Source organism: Triplophysa dalaica, chromosome 12 (genome assembly GCF_015846415.1).
Source record: "Triplophysa dalaica isolate WHDGS20190420 chromosome 12, ASM1584641v1, whole genome shotgun sequence".
NCBI lineage: Eukaryota > Metazoa > Chordata > Actinopteri > Cypriniformes > Nemacheilidae > Triplophysa > Triplophysa dalaica.
Window position 1 is genome coordinate 10655427 of NC_079553.1, and position 14800 is coordinate 10670226.

Below are 14800 nucleotides of genomic sequence, written 5' to 3' on the forward strand. Positions count from 1 at the left end.
TGAGTTCAAAATTGATGCAAACAGAATCTTACCTCAGCACTTCACTGTTACGTTTTGAACTCTAGTTTGAACTTATTTATGAAAGGTAACTATACATTAGTAATGGTTAACATATACATACAGTATATCACACTGCGTTGCATCTGTTGAAATTGTGTTAATAATTAAATATGGGATACCGTTATTTTACACTTCGTTATTTTATGCTGATGTGTTATGTAAAATGTTCTTGTATAAGTGTTAGACGGTTCAATAACAACCAATAAAAGCGCTTTTCGAATACAAAGCATTCATTGGATTGATTTGAATGGACAATAAATTATTTAAGAAACGGCTGTTGAAATGCTAATTCTGGTCTGCGTCCAGCAGATGTCTCTCTAAACCAAAGGACAATAGCAAGTGCATCACAATAGAGAGTCAGAGGCGTACTCAACGTCATGCGGCACTGCGCAGACTAATCAGTGTATGACATCACAGTACCGCGAGATAGAGTGACGCACTGCATTCAAATCGCTCTCTCTGTACTCTGATGTCATTCCCTGATCGATCTGCGCAGCTCCCCAAAAAAGCATTTTAACACTCGCTTTTATTTACATAGACTGAACTAAAATAATACAATAACGGCGTCCGATTTAGCACAAATAAAAGTCAGCTTTCTACTGTTCTCTATATTTACTTACAAATCCGTCCAAAATAAAAAACGTAGGTCTGTCGGTTGTAATGTAACCGAAACAAACGTAGAAAAAAATAAGATCCTTCTTTAAGAATTATATTTTTTCTTAAAAATGATCAGATAATAAAACTGTCCTTGGGCCAAACACTAACAAACTTTTTATCGGTGATCTCATAGCTACGCCCCACTCACGTCACGTGACATATTACCTTCACAATCCCGCACCTATGTTTACTCACGTGTCTGCCACACAATGCGCATCATTGATCTAGCGCTGTTCCGACCGGACCGATCTTATTTGCTCATCTGTAGATGAGTCAACATCCGTCAATGATCTGAAGAATCTCGGCATATGACCTTCAATCTGTGCTGTTTTCTATCAGGGACATGGAGGAGATGGTGAATGAGGGTCGGTCTGTGGTCAAGGGTGGTCTCAAGAGCTGGCGCTGGAGTAAAACTCTCAAGAGCAGCAGACATGATCCTTCACTTTCACCCAACTCTGAGTTCAAGGCCAGTTTGGAAGTTGTAAGTCTACTTTGTAACATTTATAAGTGGCTGTATTGTACTTGAATGTTGTAGTAAAGGCAACGGTTATCGCATCTGTTAGTCTGCTGGTAAGAAACTTCATGGCTGAAGAGAGCTATGCTTGAACTAATTCATTTTATTGGTCAGGTTGTAATGTGAGATTGGTTGAAGGGAAACCTGTTGGGTGGGATTTGAAACCTTGACTGAGGTTTTGTGTTTCTGCAACAGAACCAAAGTGACATTTGAAATTACCTGTACATAGGCCTATACACATTTCAATCATGTGCATTTTATTTCTAACAATAAGTGACTCATGATGGGTATTTAGTACGTGTTATGTTTGCCTTCAATGTTTGATGTCGATAAATAAGTAAATATTGGGTAAAATGTAGGTGTTAACTGGTGGTCATCATTTAATTTATCAACATTTTCAATGCAAGTGTCATTTTTTATAAAGACCTCTTAAGAGGACGTAAACCATGCTGGTCCAGAAGAAGTAATTCAACCAACAGAACATTTATAACTATAAATGTTTAACACATTTCTTTATTAATTAATTATGGATGTGAGATTTAAACATACTGTATATATTTAAAAAAAACGGAAAGGAAGTGCATCTGGCCCAGTGTTTATACTGTATCTTGCGAAGTGGTCTATAGCTACAGGATTCCACCTTGTAGAGCACTGAAGTGTTTGAAATGTCTTGTCAAATCCCCCAGTATAGCCTAGCATATAGAAATATCGCTGATATCTGTATTCTGCATCTTTTTCATGCACGATTCAACACAACTCCAGACATGGAGGTTAAGTGCAGCAGTTTACATTGACAACAAAAATGACTTCACTGTGTGTTTCCACAACAATCGACATAGTCATAAGCTAAAGTACACAATGAGTACTGACCCATCAGCCTTTCACTACCGTCCACTACGCTTTCTTTCACGGAGTCAAAATGCTTTTAAATCTATGTAGTTCACAACACTGTCTGATGCCTTTGCTGCACATACTGTATATTGGTACTTTATTTATTTTTCTGTACACATCTCTCTTTCATTTACAAATGAAATGTATTGTTTATTTTCCATTATACATTCTCTTGTCCAAAGTCAAATCTGTACTGTATGTCTAGAGCGAAAGTCTCGACAGGTCTGACCTTTTAGTTTTGTTAGATGTTGATTTAAACATAGATATAATGGTGAATAATAGTGAATGCACCTCTGTACACAATCTTCATAGCTGCTGTTCGACGATAAGAGACAGTTGACAAAGTGTATTGTCTGAACTTATAGAGCTTTATTGTTTTTAGATGTTTAACCTCATTCTTTTCCTGATAGATTATATCTCAGAAGCCGGCACCTGAGTCCATCCACTGTTCAAGTGAAGCGCATATTAGACACAAGGTATATCAGGCATTTACCCTCCCTGTCTACACAGGTGACTCGAAAAGCTGGTTGTATGGTTTAAAAATGCAGTTCAATAGACGGATCAAATATTGGGAGGGGTATGTCCCTTCCTAGCATAAAGCTACTGTTTCCTAAGCATTTTTTTATTTTATTTGTGTAAACGAGAAGTAAATTTTTTCCCTATGCAGTGTATACAATTGGGCTTTAAGGGATACTTCAAAATCAAAATCTGTATAATTGTCTTTGTTCTAATGAACACAGAAAGATATTTGGAAGAATGCTTATAAACAAAGAGATCTTGTCCCCCATTGAGTCACATAGTAGGAAAACATTATTTATCTTTTTTTTATTTTCTCAAACAAAAGAAGACTTTTTTAAGAATGTAGGACAGCCACAGTTCTCGGCACTTTTGACTACCATCATATTTTTTCCTACTATGGTAGTCAATGGGGGCCAACATCTTTCTGGTTATAAGCATTCTTCCAAATATCTTTCTCTATGTTCATCATAACAAAGAAATTTATGATCTGGAACAACGCGAAGGTGAGTAAATGATGACAGAATTTTCATTTTTGGGTGAATCACTGTATACTATTAAGGTTGTGATGTAATATTTAAATGCATGCAAATACTTTCTCATTTGGTAGCATGTTTCATACTTGTTTACGCTGTGTTTTGGTCCTCATTTCTTGTTTGCATCACATTGCTTGTCAGCATTATCAGATTTTATCGTTTGTAGATGTTTTATCATGATTAAAGTTTGTCATGAATTTAAAACCGTTCTCTGATTTGAAGGCTTGTGTGAAGAATGTGCTGTGTGCTGGCCAAGCCCTAAGGAATGCTTTCTTATCCAATGACAAGGATAACTGGAAAGCTCATATTAAACTGGCAAGAATCATCAGGCAAGTTTCACCATAATTTGTAGTGTGTGTGAGTTTCTATTTTAGTGAGTGACATTTATAAAGGAAGTTAAAAAGTTCACGCATCATTTAATAGGAAATTTCATTCTGACATGGAGTATTGTAGAAGTTCTCGTTGTAACATTGTTTTTAAGAAGCTGATGGGAAATGACCACAAACGTAATTAAATATTTATGAGATGGGTTGATGCATAAGTATTGCCAATCTATCATGTAAAAGCCAATATTGATTAAACCACTAATCTAACTGTTGGGGAATATGTCCCTCACAATGTCTACAGTGGTTAAGGCTGTCGGATTTACAAAGTGATATTACAAAAGCAAAAATTAATTACATCATAGTATGATATTAAAATTGTACAAATGGCAAATAGCATATAAGTAATAATTAACAACAAGGTTGTATTTGTTAATGTATTAGTTAATGCATTAGCTAACATGAACTAACACTGAAGAATTCTTCCACAGCATTTATCAATCTTAGTTCATGTTCAATTCGGCATTTACTAAAACAATTTTTAAATTCAAAATTGTAACTGTTAACATTAGTAAACGCATCAAAATGTAACGGACAACTATTTTGATATTAATTATTACTAACATTAACAAGGATTAATAAATGGTTAAAAACTAAATTGCTCATTGCATTAACCACTCTCAACAAATAAAAACGTTATTGTTTAGTGTTACCATTTAATTAAAATATATAAACAATAAATGTAACCATCGCTTAAAAAGTCAAATTGTAAAAAATATAAATATGGCAAGAATAAACATTTTCAGACTATGTTTATTTTGGTATTAAAGGTAAACTGTAATGTTTCTGATAATAAACTGTCATGCTTGTTCTCGTTTTTCATATCGTCAGGAGAACATATATTGGTCTGGAGCTGGTGGAGTGGTTGATGGATCACTGTGAATTCATACAAAACAGGGGAATCGCTTCCAAAATGTGGAACATTCTCCTGGACATGGGCATTCTGCTCTCAGGTACACAGATGTGACCGTTACGGCCTATGATACGATTGCTCCTGCAGTGTACAGATGGCACATACAGATGGTGTCGGTGTTTGGATGATTTATTGATTAAATTAAATTGCATCATATGCATTTTGAATCTGTAATACAGTGTAGCTCCCCGTGGCGTGCCTGACCAGAACAGAGTTGTGAAATGATTTATATCAGTACTAAATCACTGTAGGAGATACATTAAAAAGGAATTCTTCAATTAGGGAAATTTTCCAACCTCCTCTTTTACCGGAGTCATTACCATCATGTTATCCACTTCCAGCATGCATATTTTTCCTAGACTTGCTTTTTCATTTTTTGTCTGATATTTTCGTGTCATGCAGTATCTTTAATATTAAACTCTTTTGTGTCCAGTGGAGCAGCAAGACGTGTTTGAGGACTCCAGGTCGTTGTACCAGTTCACTTTTGAGGAATGTGAGGCCCAGAGCTGCGATTTCAGAAATCAGGCCAATTGGCGGAGTGCAGTGCATCTGCTCCTACAGCTGGCACCTCAAGGGCAGCTCCGCGGTGGTTCCCGCATACGGTGAGCACACGTATAAAGCTAGGGTCAAAGGTCATTGGAAAGCCATGTGTCATGGGATTGTGAAACTATAGCATTTAATTAACCACCCAGTGGAACGTGGCAGTCTGTGGCCTTTAATGATTATTTTAACCAAGCTAATGGAAAAATTTATGGTGTGTATATAGAATAAGCTTGTAATAACAATGTAAGTTGACCAAATACACCTCATTTGGTTTCCAAAATAGCATTTATTACGTTAAACCTTTTTAACGGTCAACAGTTTTTAAGTTACTTTATGGCTTTAAAGCATTTATGAAAAAAATCTAAATATGATTTCTTTTGTCTTTTGGGGAAGTACCCTTTCAAAAAGGTTCTTATATGTACCAATATGTAGAAAAGTATACATTTGGTACCAATACGCACCTTTGTGATACTAATATGTACTTTTGAGGTACTAATATTGCCCTTCTTGAAAAGCGTACTGCCCCAGTGCCAAAAGCTACTGTACATATTTAAAAAAGAAATGGACACTGCACAGAGAACACATATCAGGAAATATTACGGGCACAGAGATGAAAGCAGGGATCGGGAAAGGACCACGAGCCATGTTTCAAACTTGATTAGCCATGATTATGTGGTTAATTTTACAGACACGGTTGTCACTTTTTAAAACTTCTTAAACACTTACTTTCCACTTAAAGTAACTGTAGAAAGGAAAGCACCATGTAGTCTTTACTATAGATGTTAGTTCACAATGCCCCAACAAATCCTACCAAACAATAAATTCCACAGGTTGTTGATGTTTGGCGGGCTGTGTGACGTTATGTTTCCCAACATTCCAGCATAACCCAACAGCTAACATCACTGGTGATTCAAACAAAGTCACCTTCAATGCTGTTCAGATTCAGTCAGATATCAGATTTGTGTTGGCAGAAATTAAAAAAAAGCTACTTTGCCGGTTGCCTCCTTGGTAACACTTTACGTAGAGCCTTAATGTATAATACATTATAAAGGGTTATTAAAGGGCATGCCCTATAATTGTTCATAACGTGTGTTGTAATACATCAAATGTTGTGGTAAAGAATTCTAAGACCTAATGAAAAATGCAAAGTGTAACAAAGAATTGATACTGTAAGTGTTATAATGTATTAACTGTAGTTACAATTATTAACAAGACGTTACAATGCATTATAAGGTGCATTAAAGGCATAATAAATACATTTAAACTACTTTTATTGATTACTATACATATGTGACCCTGGATAACAAAACCAGTCTTAAGTAGCAGGGAAACATTTTTAGAAAAAGCCAAAGAACGGGTCAAAATGATCGATTTTTCTTTTATGCCCAAAAAACGTTAGGATAGTAAATAAAGACCATGTTCCGTGAAGATATTTTGTAAATTTCCTACTGTAAGTATATCAAAAATATATTTTTGCGAGGGGATGGCCTGCTACAGTGCCTCTGATTAACAACTTCAATGGGAATTTTACAATATTTTGATTCTTTTGCACCCTCAGTGGTCCACAGTTTTAAACGATTGTGTCTCCACCAGATTGTCATATCATAACAACCCATCCATCAATATAATGCTTAAATATTCCGCCTTTAGATGATGTAAAAATCTCGATTTCAAAAAATTGACCCATAAGACTGGTTTTGTTGTCCAAGGTCACATATATGCTTTAGGTAAAGTGTTACCGAATCCTTTAGTTTAGAGCCAACATCACACTGCCACAACAAAACCCAGGAACTTTGTTGAATCATTGGAAAGAAGACATGATAGCAGATGCACTTTACGGTAGATCACATGTTTAAGATGAGAAATTATCAAAAACAATACTGTGCACTTTTTTGTTAAAGTATTTAATTTTGCTTGTATATTTACATAGATATTTAGCAGACACTTTTATCCAAAGCGACTTAAAAAGAATTAGGGCAGAATTAATGTTGTGAAGTGTTAAAAAAACAGTGACCTGTAATCAAGACTTTAAGATGATAAAGGTTAATTATGGCAGGGAAATATGTTTTGGGTTCCACGAGCATACCAATGTAGTGAGCTGTAGATCCAGACTTTACCAGCAGATGTCTATGTGACAACACAGCTGTGAGTGGAGGAAGCGAGAGGTGTTTGTCTAACCCTCAGATATTCAGACATGCCCAACCTGTTCTGAGCATCTCACCAGTGCACAGAGTTCTCCATCTGACCTTCCACTGTCTGAAATCATGTCTTATCAGTTAACATATGTTCTGGTATTATCAGCAGACTTTCTTAGTTTTAACTGCCTCTGCACATTCTTCTTTTACAGTCACAATGTTATTTTATCTGAGCTATTCACGCTTATTGACAGCAATAAATGAGTAAATAAAGTATAACTCTATAAACGATGTCATTTTCATGTCATGTAACGTGTCACCTCTGAGGACAGCAGATGTAAAGTGTTTGCTCTCACTTGGTCACATCATTGACGTTTAGCTCTTTGGCAAACAGTACGTAAGCAGGGCATTAATGGACGTAAATGGAAGTCAAACTGTAGGCTGTGTCTGTCCTCATTATTTCCTCTCTGCTGGGAAAGGCGGTCAGGTGCTGTGATAGTCCTTTGGTCTGGACAGGATGTCCATCTTTAGAGATCTGTTTTTAGGTCCCTCTGTCTGCATCTTCATATGGCCCAATAAAGTATCGGGGACACTGCAGACGTCACTGAATGAATTGAAGTCTTATGTGGCCATTTTGTGCAAAGTCATTGTGAATATATTTGGTGTTTTCATTGTATTACAGCCAATACAATTCCCAAAGGTTTGTTCAAGATTGCTGTTATTATTTGACTCACAGTGAAGAATAGGTTTTACACTTACAAAACTTCTAGAAAGCATTGTTTCAGCATCATTGTAGCTACATACAGTTATGTGTTGAATTACATAGAAATAATTTTCAAAGAGAAAAACGATAAGTAAGGGATAATGTACATATAATTTGTCTATTGAATCAACCTCATGTCATTCGAAACCTTTATGACTTTCTTCTGCAGAACACAAAAGAAGACATTTTGAAGAACGTTGGTAAGCAAACAACACTGGCCCCCATTGATTTCCATTGTGTAGACAAAAACATTGAGGAAATATCATCTTTAGTGTTCTGCATTAGAAAGAGTCATATACAGGTTTTGATTGACATGAGGATACATGTATGATGGCAGAATTTGTATTTTTTGTTAAAACTATCCCTTTAAGAATTTATGTCTTTGAAACCGCACACATCAGTGAGATTAAGTTGTGGTTTATTTTGTTCTCTAGCTATAAAGAAGAAGATACCCAAAAGACATCAGAGGTTTTTAATACAGTTCTTCAAAAGAGAGCGTTGGAGCATCTCACTTCAACGGTAAGAAAACTAAACTGTCAACACTCTGATCCAGTAAGCTTTATCATTTTCATCTTTTTCTTTTTGTTAATTCATTAAAATCTATCAACTATGCATGACCACAATATACATAAGACTGTTAGGCCTGTGTTTGTCCAGTGAGAACCTGTAGATCTGGTATAATGTACAATAGTATGGCCATGCTGAGCATTAGCTTCCAGCCATTAAGGTAATGTTGCAGAACCCTCCTCAAGGTGGCCTGTGCACCTGCAGTCAACTTGGAAACAGAAATATAAAGTCATTTCCTGTAATTCCGAGACGATGAATTTGCATTGGATGCCCAGAGAAATCCGAGTTGGCTGTGGCTTGCGCAAGCCAAGAGGTCCGTTCAACACAAAACTTATTCAATATATGGGTAGTTGACAAATAAATCATACATTTCTGCTATTGTGCAAAATGTTTGAAAACAAGCTGTTACTATAACATTGTTTTATATTATTAATATTAATATTTATCTAAATAGCATGAGAGAGATTTATCATCTCAAATTTTATTGTTACACCATTGAAGAATGGATGCATATTAGTCTGTCAACTACCCAAAAACTGGAGCACAACCTTAAAACTAAAAATAATTTAAGTTGATCTAGATCTACATTATAAGGACTTTATAATTGGTCTATTGGCACGAATGCAATGTTCGACAAAGCAAAGGTTTCACGTTGCATTAGAAAGCTAGAGGGATTTAGTGTTCACTTGTATTATTATCACTTGTGTTATTAATTCATTAATTCTGATATAATTTATTTCATAACAGAAAAAAAATCCAGTCATGATCATGTAGTGAGATGAAAAAAAATAATACTCATCTAGTCATGTGATCCCAGCATTTCAGTTGCCATTATAGAGCAGCTTTTATTACATTATGTAAAGATTCTTACCTTCATTTTATTTTAATTTCAAATTACATTTTGAACATGTTTGCCAGAATGTTAAAGGGATAGTTCCAAAATTTAAAATTTTGTCATGATTTACTCATTTCAAGGCTGTATGACTTTCTCTCTTTCGCAGAACACTAAAGAAAATATTTTGAAGAATGTTGGTAACCAAACAACGACAGTCCCCATTCACAAGTTAATTCTTCAAAATATCTTCCTTTGTGTTCTGCAGATGAAAGAAAGTGGAGAGGGAGAATAAATGATGACAGAGTTATCATTTTTGGGCGTACTTTCCCTTTAATATGACTTTTAACACAGTGCACTTTGCTGCATTGAAAAAAAACCTGTCAACATTCTTTAAAACAACTCCTCTTGTGTTCTGCTAATGTAAGAGTCATACAGCTTTGCAACAACACAAGTTTTATTTACACCATTTCTAAGTGAACTGTCCCTTTAAGAGAGCTTTTGTATTTGACCGTACAGGGTCACAAAGTGGCACATTTCCCAGTCCAGCTCCATTTGTCATTGCCCCGTGTCTGTAGTCTCGGGTCAGGAGCTCCCACATCAGACGGCCCCGCAGGACGTGTCATTTTTATGGGCCACTAAGCACTGTTAAACACCTCCATTACTTTCTGCCACACACCTGGTTTACTAATGCTCACTCCTCCCATGGTCTAAGAGCAGCTGGACTTCCTCTCAAAACTGAATGATATTTCCTTCCAAATAACTGATGGATCGGATACATTTGTATTTGTGCCAAATGCTCTGGGATTAGCAGAGCCGCAGTTTAGTTACCACCTTAAAACAGATGGATTTGACAAGAAGACAGATCCCAAATAGTTTCAGAGGTTTCAGTCAAGGTTTTATGTGGTACTCTACACTCAAATGAATTGTGTGATATCTTGAAAATGAAAGGCTGTGAAAGAATAAGTAACGCAGAATTCTTCATACCCCTGCAAAAAACATCAAAGTACTCAATCCAGAGAACTGGTTAATGATTCAGTGCATGCAGAGTAAAACAAGCTGGGTATAAAGATTCAAAACACCAAAGATATTTTTTTAGAATCAGTTTGTGAAGAATTAAGCACGCGGTCATGGCAAGACTTCATAATATCAAGAGTCTCTTTTTTTTATAGGTGCAGCAGGAACTTCTCACAGCTCTGGCTCGCAAGGCACAAACTAAATCAAGTAAGAATTATTCTAAATTGTCAGGCATTTCATTTTTTATTGCACCGTCAAAATAAATTTCTTGTCTTGGGATTGTGTGCGAGCAGGAAGTTAAAAAAATATCATTCTGGCCTAGATTCTTTACTCATCCGCTATGTATTTGTGATTTTACAGTTGAGGAGAACAGAACAGAGACCCCTCCACCTTCTAGCTGTGCTGGGCTCACGGTAAGGAGAAAACACATTCAAGGGTAATGAGCTTAAATGTGTGTGTATGTGTTGCTGTGTTCGTGTGTGCGAATGTTTTGCTGAGCTTGACAGCCGTCCGGCAGCTCCAGCTGCTGTTTACAGTATATGTTCTGTGATTGAGCACCGCTTTCATACAGCTTGGTCATCAGTAGAAATCCCTTGAACTGGCAGAAAGAGAGAGCACGTGTGATTGGTGATAGATGGAGACTCTATATAATTTGTGTCAGGATGGAGTCCTGTGACTGTTCGGTAAGCTCAAGGCTTTTTCTGCCCTGTGTGATGGCTAATGGTTTATTGCAGCGTGTCTGACAGGTCTCTGATCAGCACACAGAATGTCGGCCGTTCACAAGAACCAATGATGTTTCAAAGGCAACACTGTACAGACTGGAACATATGGAGTGATATAAACCAACGGTTCTTAGTTGCTTTTAGAGGAGACCGACACCGTAATGGAATTGTTTATCTAACAAATCTAAACAAAAATGACGTATATTGCAAAATGTAAGGCTATTGAAATGTATTGGGGTCAAAGATCTAAAACGACTATACGACCTATAATAGCAATAACTGAATTCAATTAAAAATAAATATTACATTTCTGTGGCTGAAACATGAATCACTGATACAGTACAGTGTGCTTATGTACATGGCATTTAAAAAAAAATTATCAGTTGTATGCGGTTTCAGGAAAAATAAGTCTGGTAACTCCATTTAAAGGTCCAGTGTAGGAAATTTAGCACCATCCAGTGGTGAGGTTGCGAATTGCAAAATCAACTGCTCACTCCACCCCTCCCTTTGGAAACATTACGCCGGCTGGCACGGAACCAAGATGTTGTCAAATTTTTGCTTCTTTGCTGAAGGACATATTTACGAAACAAGCTATGTAGAGCAGTTTGTCCATTTAGGGCTACTGTAGAAACAACATGGCCACTTCCATGCAAGAGGACCCGCGGTGTATGCTTCATTATATAAAGTCTTCATACACCTCTGAAGACATAGTTATGTGTATTATATTTCTGTCAATAGATCCTCCAAAAAATAACACGGCACCTTTAAGTAGACAACTCAAAAACAAAATATATGAGATCTTTACTTAACAAAACTTCAAGAAATATTAATACTTTGTTTCTTAACACTTAATTTAATAATTTAATATTAAGCATGTTAAGGAAATTCATTCATTTTAAGATAAATCACGGTCGCATCACATGGCCAATTCATTTAGATGATAAAAACACTAAAATTACTTAATTTTACATTTTAATCTGCATTTGTGTATTCCACATTCTTAATGTTTAAATACTTTAACGTAATAATTTTGCTTTAGCCGAATGAAAAATAGTGGTTGGTACACCGTATTTTGTATAGTTTTCTTTTTATTGCACAGATAAGGATATATCAAGGAACCTGTTCATGTTATGAAATTTACTGGCTTCTAGCAATCCGCAGCAAAACCATACAGAGTTTAGTTAATGTGCCACTACGACTTAAAAATGGTTTTAACCGAAAATAACCTTATTTGACCCTATCAGAGCACACTGGCTACCAGCTGCTCATGTTGCAGTTCCTGTTGAATTGTTTGTTAGCTCAAGAGCTTATCATTGGGCCTCTATTTGGTAATTTGCTGTTATTTGCTGTAGAATTCTATTAGAATTCTGTACAACTGTCTATTGTTTTCTATATTCATCCATTACAATTTAGCGCTGACGAACGTCAGGGACTCTGCTGGCGTTGAATTTGTCCAGCATGAGGTTTGATTCCTTATATAGCCAGCAGAGCCGATATGGAAATCCTTGAATGTTCAAGACAAATTCCTCTCTCCTTCCCTTACTTCAGAGAATGAGGTCACAGGTTTCTCCACTGGACGTGTGGTATTTACCATTGTGTGTGAATGGAGCAGGAAGATGGGAATTTCTGTCCTTGATTACCCCCGGATTACCTATGAATTTATATTTTGTTATTTTGAGGCAAGGACAGCACCTATCAAGAGATTTATTGTTTGTTTATGTAGCCAAGATGCTCCAAGATACTTAGCGATGCCTTTAGATCCGCAACGGGGAATTTGCAATTTTACCAAAAATATAACCATGTGCACAACCATCAGGAAAACATTTTACAGAATGTTTTTAGGTTATATGTGATAAAAGAATATATATATATATATATATATATATATATATATATATATATATATATATATATATTATTCACAATGGTTGAAAGTAATTACCAAAATAGTCTAAAAAGTCACGTTTGAAGATGCCACTTGCTAACTTAGAGGTTCATTGTGTGAAATTTAGCAATATCTAGCGGTGAGGTTGCGAATTACAACCAACGGCCCACTCCACCCCTCATTTTCCAAGCACTACGGCTATATTGTCACGTTTACGCTTCTTTGCGATTTAACATATTTACAAAGGAGATAACATATTTACGAAACGCAGTCTGTAGAGCAGTTTGTCCGTTTAGAGACACTGTAGAAACAACATGGTGAATTCCTTGCAAGGGGACCCCCGGTATTTGTAGATAGAAATAACTTATTCTAAGGTAATAAAAGCATAGGATACTTCAATAAGTAGGGCCTTTAAAAAAACCTCTGAAGATAAAGTTTTGTATATTATATTGTACACTTGTAAAATGACACCTCTAATGAACTTCGTTGATATGTTTGACCAGTACTTATTGAGTCGCTGTTTATAATGTTTGCATTATACAATAGCAAGTGCCACTTGATGAAATTTGTTTTAAGATTAATTCACATGTTCACTTAACCATCAGTAACCTGTCCTGCTAGACCCCTTTCGGACCTTTCTCCCATTTTCTAGAGATTGCGATACTTCCTATTTGGGATTGGAGGGACTGCCAGATGTTTCCTGGTCGCCTCCACCCTGCCTATGTGCGTAAGAGAAATGGCAGGGAGAGAGAGGCAGGTTCCCTCTCCCCTCAGGCGAGCCTTCACTTTTTAAAGCTTTCCTCCTGAGCGCCTATGTGTGCCTACGGCTTTCTGCACCCTCAGGAGTGCTTTGACCATCTCGGCTAACCCACAGTTAGGGCATTTTCAGACTCATCTGAGTGAGACACAGCTGGAGTGTCCAGGCTGTCAGACTCTCAGTGATTCAGTGAGAGAGAGCTGCTCGTCTGTGCCGTGGCCCCATGGCGTGGGACTGTGGCTTAAAGTTTGTGTTTTCTGTGTCTCCTACACTGCAGACGGGCCCTGTGGCTGGTGTACGTGACAGAGAGGACATCAGCCGATTGGAGCTGGTACAGAGACTGGCCAAGGACGGATGTCGCCTGCTACACAGCCCAGTGAGAGCTACGGAGCGTCCCACTGAGGTGAGATTTATCATCATTCATGCGTGTTGTGTGTGAGATGGTCCACACGTGAGATTATTGTTAGGAAAACATAACTAGGATGGAGCAAACAAAATTAATTCTTGTCGGTTTTGTTTCTTGTGCAAATTCAAAAAAGTTCTGTTGTGTGTGAGGTACCAGCTCTTTATTTATTTAGTTTTTTACTATTCACAGTTTTTATCAGTTTCGGTGGTTTGAGAATTGAAACTTTAACCAACTACATACAGTACATTTACTTTTTACTCTATTACTTTTTCATTACATTTTGCTGTGATTTTTGACGCGGTACACTTAAAATACTATGAATACTATATTATGAAAAAGGATTGTTTACTTTTTTTGCTCTGTTAAACTCAAAAGAATATATTTTTTGAGGAATTTTGAAAAGCGAACAGTTCTAAGGCACCTTTGACTACCGTTTAAATTTTAAACTATGGTAGTCAATGATATCCCAGAAATGTCAGTTGCGAACATTTTCCAAGTATCTTTCTTTGTTTTTAATTGAACAAAGAAATATTTGCAGGTTTGGAAAGACTTGCGGGTGAATAATTCATGACAGAATTTTCAATTTTGGGTGGAGTATCCCTTAAAGTCCTCTTTTTTCAAATTCTCAAACTGTTTATACAACAAACCCAAGAAGATCTCTCATTGGTTAATCCCACAATAGTTCCATTTCCTCATAGCGGCC

At 36.6% G+C, this 14800-nt stretch overlaps 1 protein-coding gene across 2 annotated transcripts in view; it reads left to right on the forward strand.

Annotated features, from left to right (window-relative positions):
* Positions 1-908: 908 nt before the first annotated feature.
* The window catches only part of rapgef5b (Rap guanine nucleotide exchange factor (GEF) 5b), a 47556-nt gene continuing 33664 nt past the window's right edge, over positions 909-14800 (forward strand). The window contains exons 1-9 of one of the 2 annotated variants that reach the window (XM_056762518.1): positions 909-1198; positions 2533-2598; positions 3397-3503; positions 4389-4510; positions 4904-5072; positions 8346-8430; positions 10483-10534; positions 10688-10740; positions 13969-14094. In XM_056762518.1, the coding sequence (XP_056618496.1) occupies positions 1061-1198; positions 2533-2598; positions 3397-3503; positions 4389-4510; positions 4904-5072; positions 8346-8430; positions 10483-10534; positions 10688-10740; positions 13969-14094 (918 nt within the window). In that variant the 5' untranslated portion in view covers positions 909-1060. Of the gene's footprint in view, positions 1199-2532; positions 2599-3396; positions 3504-4388; positions 4511-4903; positions 5073-8080; positions 8112-8345; positions 8431-10482; positions 10535-10687; positions 10741-13968; positions 14095-14800 lie in introns of those variants that run through there. The other variant, XM_056762519.1, reaches the window with a different exon arrangement.